Below are 18,711 nucleotides of genomic sequence, written 5' to 3'. Positions count from 1 at the left end.
CAAGCCGAATTGCAATTCCAAACCATCAGAATTAGGGCATTAAGTAAAAAGTTGCCTAACTGATCTAAGAAAACAATTATGGAAAAGAATGAGAATAAGTTTATTTGGATAAACTTCCAGCGAAAAAAGGATCAAGAGGGATAACCATCCTATCTTTGAGTTTACTTGCCCCAAGTGAACAATCTCTAACATTGATAACTTTTTTCTCTTTATTTTATTTTACTTTTTTATTTTTTTCATTATCGCACCTCTTTTGTGTGTTGTAATGTACAGTTATTTGGTCAGGCTTTGTTGTTTTAAACATTCACCACCAATACATTTAATATTCTGACAAACACCTCCATCTCTACCCATTACATTTCTCTATTTGTGCAATTTAAATTTAATGTAGGCAAAGGCATTTCCATCAGAGCATGCCACTATATGTCCATGTCACACTCTGCCCAGCACCCCTCTGTATAAGACCGCATGGTTCTTTATTTTGCTGTGACGTCACCAAATTAATAGTGGTGTCCAGCTGGTCACCCATTTGAAAACTTTCTAGCGACACAGGAAACAATTAAACAGCGACTAGACTAAAAGAAACTCAAAATTGGTAACAATGTCGATTTTTTAAAAAGAGAAAGAGAAAGAAAATGGTGATCCTAGAAATGTACTGTACTGTTTTTATGTGTTGTAGGAACTGAGTAATATCTAAACTGACAGCCTCTTTGCAAAAAAAAAAAAAAAAAAATCACATAAGTCTTGTAAATCACTAGGGTCCTTCAGGAATTAAACTTGTCGCCTTTATTGGTCCTGTGGGATTTAAAAAAAAAACAAATTTTTTTTGGCGGAATGCTCCTTTAACAGCAATGAATGGGACACAATGGAGAACGGGGGGCGTGACGTCACTGTCCTAAACCCGGCTTCAAGCCGAGGCAGCCGTTGAGTTCAGTCCCGAGCCAGAGGAGGGACGGAGTCCACGAACGGCTCAACTTTTAATGTATGCGGGCCGAGAGGAACCACCGTGTTGTCTCGGACTATTTCTTTTGTAGCTTTTAAATGCATCCTCCGCGTTGATTTGGCTTCACCGCCGCTCGCTGTTGTCTGTGTTGTTCAAGAGCTGATCAGTTTTTGTCCTGAAAAGAGGAAAGACAGAAAGAAAGCTGCTGTCTCTTTTTATTTGTCCGTGTGAGTCCAACACGGTAAGGTAAGTATCTAATGGCTTCACAACCACATTGGGTAATTTAGTTGTAGTTGCGGACATCGCTTTAACCAAACCGCTCATAACTAATTGTAAGTAAATCTCAGCGGAGCCTCAAAGAAGCTCCCGTTCAATCCCACGGCGTTTAACCTGATCCAGCTCGGTACTGTACAGGGATGCACGCCTCATATATTGGATGTGTTCAGAGGGAGACGAGTTGCAGCTTTGAACGGTTCACATACTTCATGTAGGGACCGGGAAACTGTAATCGTAGTTGCTTGTTGTCTCTTGAACTTTGATAAGAGAGCCACTTTTCTCCCTTCTTGACACATTTTACCTCACGTCTGTTATGTTTTGCGTTTATTTTGCCAAGTAATGGTATTCTGCTGCTTCTTCTTGATATGAGTTGTATTGTTGGATACATGGGCTGCACAGTGGCGCAGTTGGTAGCACTGTTGCCTTGCAGCAAGAAGGTCCTGGGTTCGATTCCCGGCCGGGGTCTTTCTGCATGGAGTTTGCATGTTCTCCCTGTGCATGCGTGGGTTCTCTCCGGGTACTCCGGCTTCCTCCCACAGTCCAAAAACATGACTGTTAGGTTAATTGGTCTATCTAAATTCTCCCTAGGTGTGTGTTTGTGTGTGAATGGTTGTTTGTCCTGTATGTCTTTGTGTTGCCCTGCGACAGACTGGCGACCTGTCCAGGGTGTACCCCGCCTCCCGCCTGGAACGTAGCTGGAGATAGGCACCAGCAACCCTCCCGACCCCATTAGGGACAAGGGTGCACAGAAAATGGATGGATGGATGTTGGATACATTTGCTCTCTCTAGTTCGTGCTTTATGACATGCATATAGATATAAATGAGAGATGGAAAGGTGCTCAGAAATGGTCTTCTTGTCCTACACACAAAACATGTGGAAAAGGTGGCCCTGCAGCACAACACCTTTAACCTGCTAAACCTTCAGTGAGGTACGGTAGAGGCAGTATCTTGCTGTGGGCATGCTGTTCATTAGCAGAGACAGGCTGATGGGAATATGGATGGTGCAGCTCAGTACAGGACAGGAAAAACCTTGAGAGTCTGATGGAAGTTCACTTTCCAGCAGGACACTGAGCTGCAGTGGAATGCTTTAGTAAATCATATTTATGTTTGAATGGTCCAGTCAAAGTTCAGATCTAAATCTAGTTAAAAATCTGTGAAAGTGATGCTCACAGACACTCTCCTTCAACCCCGGCTAAACTTGTGCTATTTTGCAAAGAGAAATTGGCAAAAATGTCCATGTCTTGTTGAGTGGTGGGAATGCATGCCACACTTTTTTAATATTTTTTTATCAGAAAGCAAAAAAAAAAAACCAAATCAACCTCTTTTGATCCACTTCATAATTATGCATTCTTTTGTGTTGTTTCAAGACAAAACATCCATTTAAGATATATTGACGTCTATGCAGCATAGACTTCAAAATGCTCTATACTGAAGCCGATGTTTTTGGTTTTTAATGTTCTTTTTTAAATAAGGAAAAGCACAAGGAGTTAGAGTACGTTTGCAAGGCACTGTATTTTTGCTTCTTAGTTGAAATTAAACCCTGTTGCTGAAGTAATTAACATGCTTGGATGCTTAAAGAACTGAAAACTGCTTGAGGCACTTAGGAAACAAAACTTTGGTTCCCTGGAGATTTTTTGTGATTTATAACATCCTTTTTGGGACAAATGGAATTTTCAGCCACAGTTGCTTATTAACTGAGGTGAAATAGTTGGATATTAAACAGGTTTATTGCCTACTGAGCTTTTTGTTAATGAAACTGTCATTTTTAGACATTGTAGTGTCGTAAAAACTGTGTTGATTTACTCAATGTGAAACTCGTGGCTCACCGCTGAAGCATGATATATTTTGAACTCATATTCATTGTTACCTTGTGGAAGAAACATCCCCGAAGCACTTGATGAGTCAGAAATCTTCAGAGTCACAGTTAAAATAGGAGGAAGCGTCACTGAGGCCGTGTTTAAACATCTGTGTTTTGTTCTTTGCAGGAGATCAGCGAAGCAATTCGAATGACTGACTGCATGGATCAGACTTAACATGAAGAGCCTTAAAGCCAAGTTTAGGAAAACTGATGTAAGTATTCAGACATATGTTCCTGACTGTATAAACTGTGTGTGTGCACATGTATAATTCTGTGAGTGGTTTGACTCACTGTCTGTGTATGTTTGGCTCAAGGAAATCGTGAAGAATTTTTCTGGCAGAATCTCTCATCTTTAAGGCCAACAGCAACCTATGGCTTATTGGTAGAAAAAGTAAACTGAGGTAGAAGGGTAAATAAATACTCTTTATTGATGAAGTCTGTGTATTTCATTTGGAGCTCCCCATAGAGCTCTTATAAACCAAAGAAAGTTTGCCATGATTGATTTCTTTTTTGTGTAGCAGCTTTTCAGTTCATACGGTGCATGTCATTAGACGTTTTGACATCCTGGCAAGGCAAAGCAGTTATTTATGGCACAGGATACAGACTTATACACCGGGCTTGTCCCACAAAGTTCGCAACAACTCCTTAAACTGCTCACTATTCCAGGCCAGGATCTTATCCCGTACACTATGAATCAGTCTTTAGGGAGGAATTTCTCCCTGTTGGTACAGTCATTCATTTGGTTCGGGTTTGACATGCTCTCTTACAGCCACAGGAAGTGAGGCGTCTCCACACCGTCTGAATCATCTGTTGTCATGTTGACCCCTCATGACACAGAGCCAAACAGCTAACAGGAAAAGTCTGTGATTCTGACAGAAAAAAAAAACCCAAAACATTTTTTTTGTGGGGGATGGAAGGTGTGTCAGATATAGAGGAGTCAAAGAAGGCTGAGTAAAAGGCACATTTGGTTTATGTAGACAGTTTCCAGGAGATTAGAAGTGTGTGGGGCGCTCTGCTTAAATGGCATGTGGGAGAAACTATCCAGCAGAACAGGAATTAGATGGAGTACACCCTTCCTTTCATAGTTATCCCCAAAACACACAGCAAAGCATTAGTGGAGCCTTGATTGCTGTTTGAGGGAAAAAGCCTGCGGCCCCACATGTTGCAATCACTGTGCAGCCACTGCTTGAAATTTGTAAACTTTTTGCAAATCGAGTCAGCTTTGTGGAGGAGTACAATAGTGTCCATTGTTTTCGCAAATGTCCAATGCACGATGGTAACGTCAAATAGTTCCCTCTTAACCAGTAAAACGAATTCTACTTCCACTTTTACTACTTAACCGTTTTACTGCTATAATCTGGGTTGTAGTTCTCAGTAGGTTGAGCTGGTGCTGAAGCAAAACATTCGTCCTCATGAAACCAGTCAGTCGTAGGCGGCAGGAGAGGGGAACAGAAAGACCTGTGGATGTCGATGTTGCTTGGAAACGCAACTGATGCCACGTTAGGCATGCCTTTGCAGCCCACCCACTCGCACATTGTCGCATTTGCTCACAGAACTGTTGATGCTGCTTTTTGAAACATATTATTTTTATATCCAAACATTAACATGATACAATGTGGACAGTAGTTGCCAAAGGAAACTAAAATAGAAGCAGTAGTACTTTAATCTTTTACAGAAAAAAAACAAGATAGTGTTGTGATTTCAGGTTAAGTATGGTGATGGTTTTCACTATGCTTATGCAATAGTTCACTTAAGTTACATTATGCAACTTAAAAATGAAGTAACACATTAGGTCAAAACGATACAAGAAATAAAATAAAGAAGAGAACTTGATTAAAGGAAGTACAATTCAGCTGTCCTGTAGGATTTCTTTCACATTTATATCCTTTACCTAGAGCTTTTTAGAGGTAACAGAGAAACGATGGAATTGTTTAAAGGTATCTGTCAGGAGAAGGGCATTATATCAAAACATCTGTGGCACATCAGAAAAACTCAAGTTAGACCTTAGTCAGAAAGGTGGCCAGCATGGCCACAGCAACTCTGGAGGAGCTGCAGGACTTCCTGATATACTGGTTGAATGTCCCTTTGTCTGAACTAAGAAATTAGGTTTCAACCAGTGTGTATTTCTCTAAAAGAAAACATGCAGGTCTGAAAATCTTTCAAAACCAGGAGGAAAATGTGTTGATTCAACCAAAGATGATTTTTTCCCCCCCCTCAACCCAAAAGGTATTTTTTTGACAAAAACAGCACTGTGCAGATCATACCCTCACTGAAACATGGTGATGGCAGCTTCATGCTCTGGGGTTACCTTTCTGGTGCTGGAACTGGGAATTTTGTAAAAGGGATGAAATTTCCAACTGCCTGTTAAAAATGAAAAGGGGTTAAATTTTTTCATACATTGTGAGTCCAAGCATATCTTAAATCAACAGTAGAATTGCTTCAACGTGAGTCATGTAAAAAAAAAAAAAAAACCCGTCTTGCAGCAGTTTTCTGTAAACTTTTAAGATCCACTTGACGTTCAGAAAATATATCCATCTGCTTCTACACTGACAAACTACATAACATTCAGTCATCAGTTTTTAGATAAAACATCAGAGACATTGTTTTTCATTGAAAATCAGTCTTTTTATTGGAGTAAAATCTTGCCAGTTTTGCGGTCCACTCTTACATAATTTAAATGACTGGATATTTATAAAGACAAAAAGGTTTTACAGGGTAATGTGTTTATCCTAGCCAATAGTCATTCCACAGTTTTTTTATAGAGAACCAGAGCCACTTTAATAGAAAGAAAACATCCCATGGGTTCTATTTTAGGTTTTGTGTGTCAATGACAGATTACTTAGGAATTTATCCGTCTCCCGACCTCCACTACCACCCTAAAACAAACCCTTTATTTATTTCCTTTTACAAAATAATAGAAACCCAGCACCATTGTAAATAGCTTTTTGATTAAGTAAACATGTTCCCAGCCAGATAACTGGCACTGGAGTCTGTGGCTGAGATTTAGAAATTAATGAAATGTTTCACACTAAGTGCCCTCTTCCAACACAGTGAACTGAGTCAAACAAGCTGCCAAGGCTTCACTTGAACACCTCCACAACATGAGGTCCAAGCGGAGCAGACATTTAAAAAGCAGGAGACTGTGGGAGAGAACAAGATGTGTTATTTTTGTAAGCGATATGGACGGATAACAGCGCAGTGATAACAGTAGAAAATAACATTGGGGTTTTTTAAATGACTACCAGGGAGAGCACAACATAATTCAAGTCTACTTGTATATCAGACGACTCTGGTTAGAATAGATTTCTACTTGTATCAGCAAAAGCTCTGGATCCATTTATTAATTCACAGTCAGACGACTCCGGGCCCAGGCAGCTATCAAACCAGAGGCCTGGTGAATCCAGTCAAATTAATTCTTCAGTGAAAAATGGAAATTGCTACATAAGCACAAACAAAACTTTTTAATGATGCATATAACATGTTTTTGCATTAAAAATTAAACGAGTTTTGCTATTTTAACGTCATGAAGACCATATTTTTTTTTGGAGGTCTAAATAAATCAATTGATTTTTCTCATATTTGGGCTTCAAACATGAACTAATAGACTTGTATTATGGAATAGACTTATTTTTTAAGGATTTTCATATCAACATACATATTTAGTCTGGGTTTTATAATTTTTTTTAAAATAGACTTATATTCATATTCATATCAAGCATTTCATTTCAATTAATTTTGTTGTTTTACCTCCACACGTGTCTGACAGGGAACATTATCAGTGCATCATGCAAAAACCTGATGACTTTAATGATATAAGTGAGAACATGCTTATTCGCACATAATTTTAATTAAATTTCTGATTTAATGTAAATACAGCAAATTGCAAAATTCTAGACAGAGATTTAGTAGAATTTGAAAATGCAGCCTCTCTCTCTCTCTTCTTATGTCTCTCTCTCCCTCTCTCTGTTTCTCACAACATATTATAGAAAATACAGCTTTGGCTTTTATATGCCTTTTAAAATCTCTGGGTTTCCTCTGACTTCACTTTAATGACTTTTCACTGATGCTGAAAATGGCTAACTCTAAGTCTTTAGCTTTAACTTCCACAGCAGGTGGAGTGTTTTAATGATTATTACTGATTATATTTTTTATGCTTTATCAAGGTTGAACAAGCTTAAGAGAAAAACAAAATCATATTTTATTGTATTATCAATTTTCAATTTACCTGCACTAATGTTATACATTTCATCATATTTCTGCCTAGCAATATGTTTGATTTTGAGATAATACCTTTAATATAAGAACAATGCATAGTTGCTGTAAACATTGAGCAGAATTAGTAAATCAGCTTTCACTAATGCTGGACTGTGTGCTGTTCAGCTACAGAGTGTGAAAAGGCTGCCTACGCTTTAGGTTGGCGGCTTTGTCCAATTTAATTTTTTTCTGCCCAGATTAGATGAGAAGACAGCTGGCTAAGTGAGCACGGTCCCACAGTCATCATACACGTCTTGTGGACTGACCTTTGACTAAATGTATTTTCCCACTGAAATTCTGTGCATACCAGAACCTATGAGGGAGGTTGGTTTATCAGAAACTTTGAGCAGGTGTGTTGTTATGCAAGGACAAAGTATATCAGAGGAATTCTTCAGTGTGTCTCAGTGAATGTCTTCTGTTTGTCAGCTCTGTTAAGTCATTTCCATACAAAAGTGTGTTTTTTTTTCTTTTGGTACATTTTCCTTTGTTCTGAATTTGCTCTAGTTTGTAGATTTGTGTATTATTTTGGATTACCGTACAAAGGCAAACAAACAGCGAAATGAGCTTCTCTGTTTGTGTCTGCCTCTGCGAGTCTGGTGGAAATGGAGCAGTGTTTAACAGACACAGACAGTATAATCTGGATTCTGGGAATCAGTTTGGCAAATAGCCATAGAGAGACTTGCAGGCATTCTTGCTCTGTCCAGCACAGAATTTATCCATAAATTATCTGAAGAGTGGAAGAGTAATTAAGTACATTTGTATTAAAAGATATCCCTTTGCAAAGAAAAAGAACATTATTTATTCCAGCCCTACATTACATTACTTTTTATCTGCTGCTTCAATCAACAGTAATGAAAGTAACATGACCTGCACTTTTACGACTCTCTTATTCTTGGAACTGCAAGAGTGACCACAGTCGGAAATCAAGTAATATGGTTATGCATATATAAAAGAGCCTCTCACATGGATCCTTTACAGTTTCCTGCATCTTGTTGCAGTTTAGGAGCAATAATAAATATTGCCTCAGTGGTTTAGACCAACTTTTTGCAGTGATGCATGTAACTGTTTTTCTAAGGTTTTTTTTTTTTTTTTTTAAATCACTATGAAATGTGAACTTATAAATGATTAACAGTTAAGTTTTTCATTTGAACACAATTGTACAAGATAACAAGATAACCTCCTGAAAAAGTGTCAAAAAAGTCCCATTTAAGAGGTGTTTTGATTGAGAACAGGTGTGGCAATAATCAGGCCTGGTTGTGGCTAGAGAAAGTGAACTCAGGTGTGATAAACCACAGTTAAGTTATATTTTAACATGTTTGTTGTTCCAGTTGTTTACATTTTGCTCTGGCAAAATATCTAATTTTTGTAGCCATTTCTTGTCCATTGAAGATAGACACACATTTGCTTCACCTGAAATGCCAGTCCTCTTGTCTGTCCCATTTTGAAGAGCGGCAAATAGAAAAGGTCTTCGTCCCTTTAAAGTTAGAATTAAAAGTTATGGACCAGAGGTGTTTCGAGTGCGTTCTGCAGAATATTTGTAACCTTTAGGCAACTTTGGGTGATCCAGAGTGTAAATTAAAAAAAAAAAATAAGGGTGAGATTTTCTCTGATAAACTAAAATCTTCTTGAAAATGTTGATTTCAACAGAAAATGGACATCTTTTTTTAATCACGTTTTTAGATTTAATTTTAATTTCATAGTGAGGGGAATCCCAAACATCCAATGATCTAGCAGCAAGTTTTGCCAGAGAACAAATGACCTATATCCTGCTCCTGTTACTGATAATCAACAAAACACACACACACACACACACACACCCACACACACACACACACACACACACACACACACACACACACACATTGCATTATTCATAGAAAAATTACATTTTGTATCCTGCTTTTCGAAAACCACTCTTCTAGAAATTTTAAATATATGTAAATTAGGACAAAACTCTTTTGATGTATATATTTTATTGGAAACATTGCACACTACAAATCTACTGAAATTAAAGATGGCATTTTATAATAAAGGAAGCTATTTTAATGCTTTTTACACATCATTTTTAGTGTGCAGCATTTGTGGATTTTAATTAAAAAATCATAGTAATCTTACCAAAATCTGTTTCACAACTGTTTGCTGGATGACTTATGCGTGATAAGCTAAAAATGTTGTACAACATACTTATTCCATTCCCTTGTGGCCATTAGATAAACATAATTAGCTGTGCTGTTGAGAAGAAACATGTACACACTAGAAATTTACTGAATCGTCATTTTGCTTTTGTCTGCATTGTGATTTGGATACATACTCAACCTGCACTCCATCCTATCACACTGCTGAACCTGCTCCCCCAGCTGCTAGACTTAGCAGGATTACTCGAGGCTTACACACAGACAAACTCATGCATAGATTAGTAACCACAGCAGACACACACACACACCCTCCCCTTTATCATCTCCACTGTGTCTAATCGATGTGTGGATTATGCTGTCTCCTCTCACGCCCCACAGCTGCTTTATGGTTTCAGTTAATCAAGACAATAAACCCTAAACTGTGTATTCACTGTGTGGCTCAATTTGTGGCATCTTAAAATTGTAAAGGCTATCAATTTGTTTATGTGAACATCTGAGGAATGGAGTCCTCCTTATCAGGAGTTATGAAATGTGTCTGTTGTGAACTGGAGCAGAACAGAGCAGAACATCACATGCTGATCATCTGAAAACATTTCTTAAAAAAAAAAATACAGTGCCTTGTGTAATGTTTGGATAAAAAACATTGAGCCTCAGTTTCTCAGGATTCTCTGTTTGGCACATCAAGGAATCATGAGAGAAAAAAATCGGGGGGAAAAACACCATCCATTACAATTTCAGATATGTCTAGTTAGATATATATTTTTTTCTTGAAAGTTCAACTTGTATTGTTCCGACATAAGTGTGTTTGGTTTGGCCAAATCTGACTTTAGTTGGCATGCAATGATTTATTCTGTCTGGGGGCATTGGAAGGGCATTAGGGACAGTGAAACCTCTGGGGCAACGTCGTGGCAGAGGAGGTGGAGGAAGGGTGTGTGTCCATGTCATCATCAATCGTCAACAGGAATATAGCAGCCCATCGGATATTTATGACCCTTGCTTCATTCAGTCAGGATTCCTGCACAGTCTTTGAAAAGGGTGGAAAACTTTGGAATGTGCTTTTAGTCTTTCCCACATTTGACAGGGGACATGTTTCCAAACATTTTTGTACCTTTCTTTTTTAAAAGTTGAAAACCTGAGTTTTGTATTGTAATATGTTGCACTTTGTATATCCAATTTATTAATTGCTTAACATGCAAAGGACTCACTTGAATTTGCCCTCTTAACATCCCTGAAGAATGTTGTAAATGCAGATGTGAGCTGTATGTTAAATGAAGAGCAAGGGGAGACATGGTAAAAATGACTCGGGGAGTCCTTGAACATGGATCCAATTAAAGCAAGAACTGCCTGTGGGACATTTTTTTTATCACCTGTTTATATGAACTCCAGAACTTCAACCAAGAAACCTGCACATCAGCAAATATACTCAATGTTGTGGGAGATGGGCGTACTGCTGCTGTCTGCTCATATTTGCATGCAGATTTGTTTGTGGATGTTTCTTGAGAGGCCACTGTGCTATACATTGTGGAAGAATTATTTTGACAGTACTTGTCTGCTTAGAGTTCTTTTATGGTATAAAACGTAGAATGTCTTTATACTAGCATTGCTGTAAATGTAGTTATTTGAACAAGGTAGTGAAAGACTCGCTGCTGCCATTTGCTTTTCATTGTGGTTACAGATTTGTAACTACTTCCTGGAGACATATTGCTTAATCAGTTTAACCCAAAGTAAAATGAAATATCTGCACTAAAACAACCAAGAGACACTAACATAACAGATTATTCCACGTATTTTTGAAATTTCGCCAAAGTAGCATTACCGTGCTACACATGTAAACACACATTTGCATAGCACCACAGCAGAAGGGGAATATTTAGGCCTAAAGACTCTTTAGAGGATAACCTGAAGGACTATTATAGAGTTGTAACAGTGGAGAACATGAATATGTTGAAGAAAGAAAGGCTGTAAACAAGACACCTTGTTGAACTAAGCAAAGCAGTCAGACTCAAAGGCCAAAGTTTGATTTACTGATGGTGAATGACTTTGAACGTTTTGAGCAACGTGGCCTGCATTTACATCAAGAGATGGATGGATTGATGGATGCTGAGACCCGTTTCAACTGGAAGAACTAAAGCTTTCCTTTACGTAAAACACACTGTATCAGAAAATGCTTAAAAGTGGAGATTTTAGTTCTTTGTGGTGTAAGAGGTGACAGGCTGGTTTATGGAAACAACTCAGGAACTGTTTAGCAGGCCAAATTCCTTTTTTTTAATGTTTTCCTTTCAGCTTGACACAAGGACCAATGAGTCTGTATAGTGCTTTGTTTTAATTGGACTCTAGTGCTTTGCTTTGTGCTATGCTGGGTGTGTGTGTGTGTATTTTCAAAGTTCCTGCCTTATCTTGACTTAAATGAGCGCTGCAGTGTTTTTCCCCCCTTCTCCAGTGACTTTATAATCAACCCTGGAGTATAATGAGACTGGTTGCTTTCCAAGCCCAGCAGTGTTTATTTATAGAGCCGAGGAGGCTATTTGTATCTTGAGGAAGTTTTGTGTGAGGCTATTTTTTAACTGCACCCATAATGGTAACATTGGACATGTGCATCAATCCTTCAGCTGTATGCTGGAATTACGAGGCAGATCATTTCTAAGCCTCTTTTGCCATTTACTGTGGAAGTGACAATGTTAAATGTGTAATTTATGCACAGTAACTACCTCAAATATATGTGAGAAGAGTAAAAAGTATTACAAGCCCACAACTAATCTTATTTATGAGTTTCTCAAGAGTTATTTCTTTAGTTAAGAGAAGGAGCTGAGGGATAATGGCTTGATTTTAATGTTCCCTCTCCTCTGTTGCATCTGTGATGGACTGGCAACCTGATCAGGGAATACTCTTGCATGTTGACTGCTGGAAATGTTTTCTGGTCCCTACTGACAAAACCCTAACAGGATTATGCAGATAGATGGATGGAAGAATGCAGGAATGAATTAATAATCTGTCAAAACAAATCCAGACGGAGATGTTTCAAATAAAATAAAAATCTCCTTCTATCTGCATTTAATTACAAAGCACTGCATACAGCTGCCCTGCTGTTTTTTATATAATTTTTAGTCGTCATTTTCTTTAGATGCTTTTTCTGTTTTAATTTTTTTTTTTTTGCATCAACAACTCAGATACTGATAAATCAATTTTTTCCCTCTGTTCATTGAACAGGACCTCCTGCTAAGACCTCCTGCCACTGTTAGTCTCTAAAAACATGAACAGGGAACATGTGTTTGATCCACTTTGTGGGTTTTAATTAAGACTCAGTTAAATGTAAGAGGGGAATTCTCTGATTCATAAAAAGGATAATTTTAAAATCCCTGAATTTACTGTTGTTATGAAAAAAATGGCTACCTTTATCCAAGAACTTGCAGCAAATTTCTTTGTTTTTTTGTGTTTAAAAAAAAACAAAAAAACGTATCTGAACTGTTCAAATAGAAATTGTCAGGTCAAACGACAAAAAAAGTATAAATTAGTATTGACCAGGGAAGGTCTGATAGATGCATCACTGAATATGCACACTAACTCTAATGAGGGGGGAATCCTCATGACACAGATCTTTTTATTGTTGGAAAATGTTTATATTTCTTTTGTCTTGATGTGTTTCTGGTACTGTTCCCAAATGAGCAAAGACCTTCAAATAAATATTCAATGTGATTATATGCTGAATTTTTATTTTACAGCCTCCTTTGTGTGTGCTACCAGTGTAAGAAGTCATTGTTAAATAAATGTTTTTGTTGAGACTGTCAAATGAAATATTAAGAGACTCAAATTACTTTGCAAAAAAGAAATACATTTTTAGACTGATGTAATCCTTCAGCACAGAGGGAAAAACCCCTTAAATATTCTATTTGGAAGTTTCAGGTAAACACCCTAGGCAAAGATGGAGTGATGTTCTGGAAAACAATCAAACAATCATTTGAATGCTGGCTTCAAAACACACCTCCCAGAGCATGAGATATGATTCTGTGAATTACATAAGTTAATAGTCACGATTTAGTGCAAAAAGAATGTATTAGCTTTAAAAAAAATTGGTCATTTTTCCTTGTATCAGCTTTATTCTAGTGGGTTGTGGTAACAATAACCGCATTGAGTATGACACGTTCAGATGGCTAACCTGATTATTAGTGGTTGAGTTGCATTGTGGGTAATGTGAGGACCAAGTTCTGGCAAGGAGAGGGAATGCTTGGAATGAAAACCACAACTTATTTGGTTTGGCTGCATTGATTTTTCAGCTTCTTCCTTTTTGTTTGCTGTCAATCGGGAATTCCACAGTAGAAACAGCCGTGAGTCGTTTCATGTAAGGTTCACTAGTTCACCTTATGAGGGAGGCTCAGGTAGACATACTGTCCATTTCTCAGATGGGGAACAATGTTCCCATGATCTGAATTTGTTTCATCATCTAACTGGGGGCCTACATTGGCCAGCATTGTGAAGTAGATGGCAACATCTTTCATTCTAAGAGCAACCATCTGGTCTTTGTTTAACTTTTCAGAGTGCTTACTCTTTTATTCTTGGTTTCAGACTCTAAACTGTCGCGGTGTGTGTATGTGTGAGTGGGTGTTTGTAGTACACAGAGCAGTAAGCAGTTTCAGCTGTAGCCCGACAGAAAGGATGTTTTGTTCCAGGAGATTCGAGCATCAGCTTTGCAGCAGATAAGGGGTTTGAAGTGAACAGCAACCACTGATGAAGGGAGGGGGTGGGGATACTGTACATGTGTTAGTCTCTGGCTTCTTATCACTTTCATGTTTTATTCTATACAGCTTGCACATTTTTTGTTCATTTCCGTTTTCTCTCAGTACTTCACTCCTTGGTCTCTTAGGCTTTTTCAACCTGCATCCATGTTCCCCCTCTGTGGAAGTAAATCTTTTTATGGCTGCGTCTTAACTCCTGTCTAACCTACTTTACATTCTCATTAAATCCCATAGACTACATAATTCTTACTTCTCTAAAAGACAAATGTGGGTTAGTGTGCGATTTAGAAAAGGGGATGGTGTTTTGTTTTCCTACCGCCTGATAAAAGATGAAAGGACTTATCAAAGTAATTTGGGATGGCTTTGACTTTCTTGCTCTTATCTAGCTGATATAGGGAGATCTGTTAGTCTTTTTTTTACATTCTTTCTTTTTAACCCAGGCAGTCTTTTTTCTGAATTGTATGTTATTACTTCTTCTTTATTCCTAATCTATGTTTGATTAGACACACACAGACAAACCGAAAGTCCTTGATTTTCATAAAAATGTGTCATGATAACCAATTATTTTATCCTTTATAAACAATTTTCAGAATTAAAATTTTAGTTTTACACAAACAAAGATTTACATTTTTATAAAAGTTATAAAATAACCCTCCAATTTCTTTGCTTCGTGTGTTAGTTTTATTTTCTGGACATAAATCCATTGGGGTAAAATAAGCTTGACTTAACATGACTTAAATTAATTATTAGAGTTAATTTTTGTCACATTACTTAATAACTATCCCACATTAAAAGCATTGAATGATCTCTTTCAGTCACTGAATGCTTGCTAATGTTTTTGTTTTTAGTATTGAAGTAAAATGTTACATGACTTCCAGATTTTCTTTTCATAAATAACCTTGAACGTGAGGCATCCATAAACACCTTTCAACGCAAATAGCTGTAGAACCTATGCAAACGTAAATGTTTAAGTTGGATTTAGGGCTGGACTTTGACTGGGACATTCTAATACAGGCTTTGATCTAAGACACTGAGTTGCAGTTACGGCTGTGTGGTTTAATATCTACTGAAAGGTGTCTCATCACCCCTGACCTTTCATTTATCTGTGGAAGAAACACCACAATGCTGCCAACATTGTGTCACAGTGTGAAAGGTGTTTTAATCTTAATCTTCCACATAATACATGCTGTGGTCCCTACCTTTTTTCCATAAATGTCTGATTTGTAAGGTAAACGATTAATAATTGTCCAGCTGACAGATGTTCCAATCTGACCTGTGGATTTGTTCAGTTCAACTGCTTGCTCGGCCTGTTTGCTTAGACAGATGACTGTGTCTTGTTAAGTTTGTCACACTCTTTTCGATTTCGATGATGGACTGGACATTGCACCCTGGGGCTTTTACAGCTCGGGATATTACTTTATAATCTGACCCTGCTTAAAACATCTTCACAATTTTTTCTCTGAACTGCTTGTTCCCTGACCTGCTTATTATGCCGTTTATCCATCAATAACAGACCTCAGAGGTCTTCACAGAACTGCTCTAATTATACTGATATTAAATCACACACATGTCATGAATTTATTAATTCGGTGGCTTCTGATTGGACTGGGTTTTATGGAAAAAAGTGGTCTGAATACAAATGTACACCACACTTCTCATATTTTTCTTGTAATATAATAAAAGTCAACCATGTATTTTTTTGTCGTTCCCCTTCATAATTCTATTTATCTTCCAAGAACTGATAACTTTCTAATTAAAAGGGTCAGTGCAAAACAGGAAGAACAAGGTTAAAGAAGAATAAACAGACTGCAAACGGTGGGAATTAAAGCTCTCTGCTATCTCTTTCTCTCTCAGTATGTCTTTCCAAACCCTTGAACTGCCTTTTTACTCCTTATACACAGTGGCTCTGTACTCGCTTGTCCTCGCAGACAGCCCTCAGGCCTGGACAAACAGGAAACACTTAGTGTTATCAGCTCACTCTTTGTGTGTCCTAATGAGCGTCAGGCTGAGGACAGAAAGGGAACACACACCCGATTCTAATGTAAACACACTGTGGAGTACAAAAGGAGAACGACAGGGATAAACTTGAAATAGAGGCGTGAGGGGGGAAAGACAGAACAAGAGGAAACAGAACTGACAGCAGCAGAGGAAGGGAATTTTACTTCCTTCTGGTAAACTCTGATCTGAACAGTTAGCTTCTAAGGATATGTGGTTTAAATACTATATATAATTATGAGCAAAAACCCTAACCTTTTTCTCCAAAAATAAAAATATTCAAGTTTGCAATGTTTTTCTTTATGAAGATAGCCAACTGAGAAATAACTATTGTTAAATCTCTTTTTTTAGTTGAAAACTGTGCTGGCTTTGCGCTGTCTATGCCAGCACATTATATATTTTTTTCATCAGCCTCCCAGAGATGACACTTACTTTGTATGTGGCCGAAAGTGGAGCAGCGCATTCCGCTCCACTTAAACCTGTCTACTGCAATGTAGCTGGGTGCTGTCAACGTCATTCTGCTCCGTCCTGACTGTCCGTTATTTCTTTTGTTCAGGAAGGTCACGTGGTCAATACTACTGTGTTCTTCAGTTTTTCCCTATAAGTGCTTATGCTGAGGATCTCATCAGTGTTTTGATTTTTATGTCAAACTAGTTTTAAAGGAAATAAATCTGATGCCCAAACCTTATTCTGAATTATCATAGCTTCTAATAAACTAATACTTGAAAATAGATAAAGAGAAAACATGCAACATAAACATGACATAAAAAGCAGAATTGTAGAGCACACTGTTACGGCCGGTGGCCTTGTATGTTTCCTTTGTCTCTTTCTTTTCTGTATATCTGCAGCTTCCAAACATCATCATGGATGTTTGGAAGAGGTGTATTCTTATGAATGAACAGCAAACGGTAGCAAATGTTGCTGAAGAACATAGTACTGCTAGTGTTGTTTATGTATGAGGTAATATTTCCAGTATACTGTAGTATTACTGATAGACTGGATATTAATTAACATTAAAGTATTTGCATAATTTTGTGTTTGGCTCACTCTTTAAATTAATAAGTCAGAGTATTGTTATTGTTTTATGTTAGCAAGTTTTGCTTCTTAAGAGATTTAAGAAACAACAAACTCCATTGTTCTCATGGCATATTTAGCTCCATTTTTACATGTTAAACATAACCAATATATTTCACATCACTTAAAATTCAATAGGCACGACTGAATTTTTCCCAGAAATGACCATTTGAGCACAGGACCTCTCTGGTCGCTGACGTTTTATCACTTATTGGTTGAAATCAACTTGACAAGTCCCCACTCAGACTGGGTGCTTTACATACACAGGCAAAGAAAAGTTTATTTTAAGGGATAGCTTGTGGAAATGAGAAGATTAAGACTGATTTATTCCTGACAGGGTTATGCAAACATTACAGGATCAGATGCAGTATTAAAGGATATCAGTACGGTATATTGGTTTGAGCCATATAAGGCACACAGTAGTTAGGATTAAGCAAAAAATGTTGGACAAGTTTTAGGTTGAGGGAACAATGAGTATAAATTAACAATTCCTATTGTAACTCCCTGTGTTAATTAGTCTGTCGTTTATGGGGGTGTGTTTATTTTGTCACCATTTCCGGATCATAAAGGCCGTTTGATCTGCCCTTCCTGGTATCCACAAAACAAGATAAGGGGAGCGTTGGCCTCTGTTGAACAAACGCTGCATATTTTTCAATTAGAGCAAATGAATATTGTAAACAAATTTCCTTTGATGTTTCTTTATTTATGTCCCACAGGATATATTTCAGATGTCCACATTTCATTCAGATTTCCTTATTCTTATGGAAACTTTCACCAATTTAGGGAAACATGCCCTCTGCAGTAAATGACAAACATATGACTAAAAAATCAAGAGGCTCTTTATTTATTTATTTTTTTACAGGCAGACAGAGGAAGAAAAGAAACCTGTACTCCACAAGGAGGTGTAGCAGGGATATTTCCCACTGTGTTGTGTTTCATTGCCTGCCACTGATTGTTACAGATTCTTGTTTTTGGGAGGTTATTTAGAAAAGTGCCTGTTTTTTTTCCTGTTGAAGTCTAGCTTAGTTTTTTTTTGGTGCTATTGAAACTCCGCTTTTGCCAACAGGGCGTCAACCTATCTTCTCTTTTAGTGTAATTTCACAAAGTTAGAGCATACAGAGAGAAATAGATCTGCGACCATTGCGTTGTACAAAATCTCTTCGGAGTTCTCAGCCACCTCCTGTATTTTATTCCCTTGAACTCACCCCACATCTTTTCTGTATCATTTAGGTGTAGAAACTGAGATGAGCACAGACGAAGATTGTTTTTATATCTAATAAATCATTTAAATTTATCAGATTAATTTGTGCATGGAAATTCATGCTTTTATTTTGGTAGAGATTTTTCCTGGGGAGAGGCCAGTCAGCTAGTCAGTGAGATAAAGCTGCAGTCATTTTCATTGATTATGAGAATGAACTCAAGTGTCTGTTTTCCTTTGTAATCTG

General features: G+C 37.6%; 1 protein-coding gene across 3 annotated transcripts in view; it reads left to right on the top strand.

Annotated features, from left to right (window-relative positions):
- Nucleotides 1–917: 917 nt before the first annotated feature.
- rai14 (retinoic acid induced 14) overlaps nt 918–18,711 on the top strand; it is a 40,566-nt gene continuing 22,772 nt past the window's right edge. For all 3 annotated transcript variants that reach the window (XM_028024863.1, XM_028024864.1, XM_028024862.1), the window contains exons 1-2: nt 918–1,189; nt 3,206–3,290. In XM_028024863.1, the coding sequence (XP_027880664.1) occupies nt 3,255–3,290 (36 nt within the window). In that variant the 5' untranslated portion in view covers nt 918–1,189; nt 3,206–3,254. The remainder of the gene's footprint in view (nt 1,190–3,205; nt 3,291–18,711) is intronic.

Source organism: Xiphophorus couchianus, chromosome 8 (genome assembly GCF_001444195.1).
Source record: "Xiphophorus couchianus chromosome 8, X_couchianus-1.0, whole genome shotgun sequence".
In the NCBI taxonomy this organism is placed as follows: domain Eukaryota; kingdom Metazoa; phylum Chordata; class Actinopteri; order Cyprinodontiformes; family Poeciliidae; genus Xiphophorus; species Xiphophorus couchianus.
The sequence above is the reverse complement of the archived record's forward strand: the minus strand, read 5'-3'. Positions and strand labels throughout refer to the sequence as shown.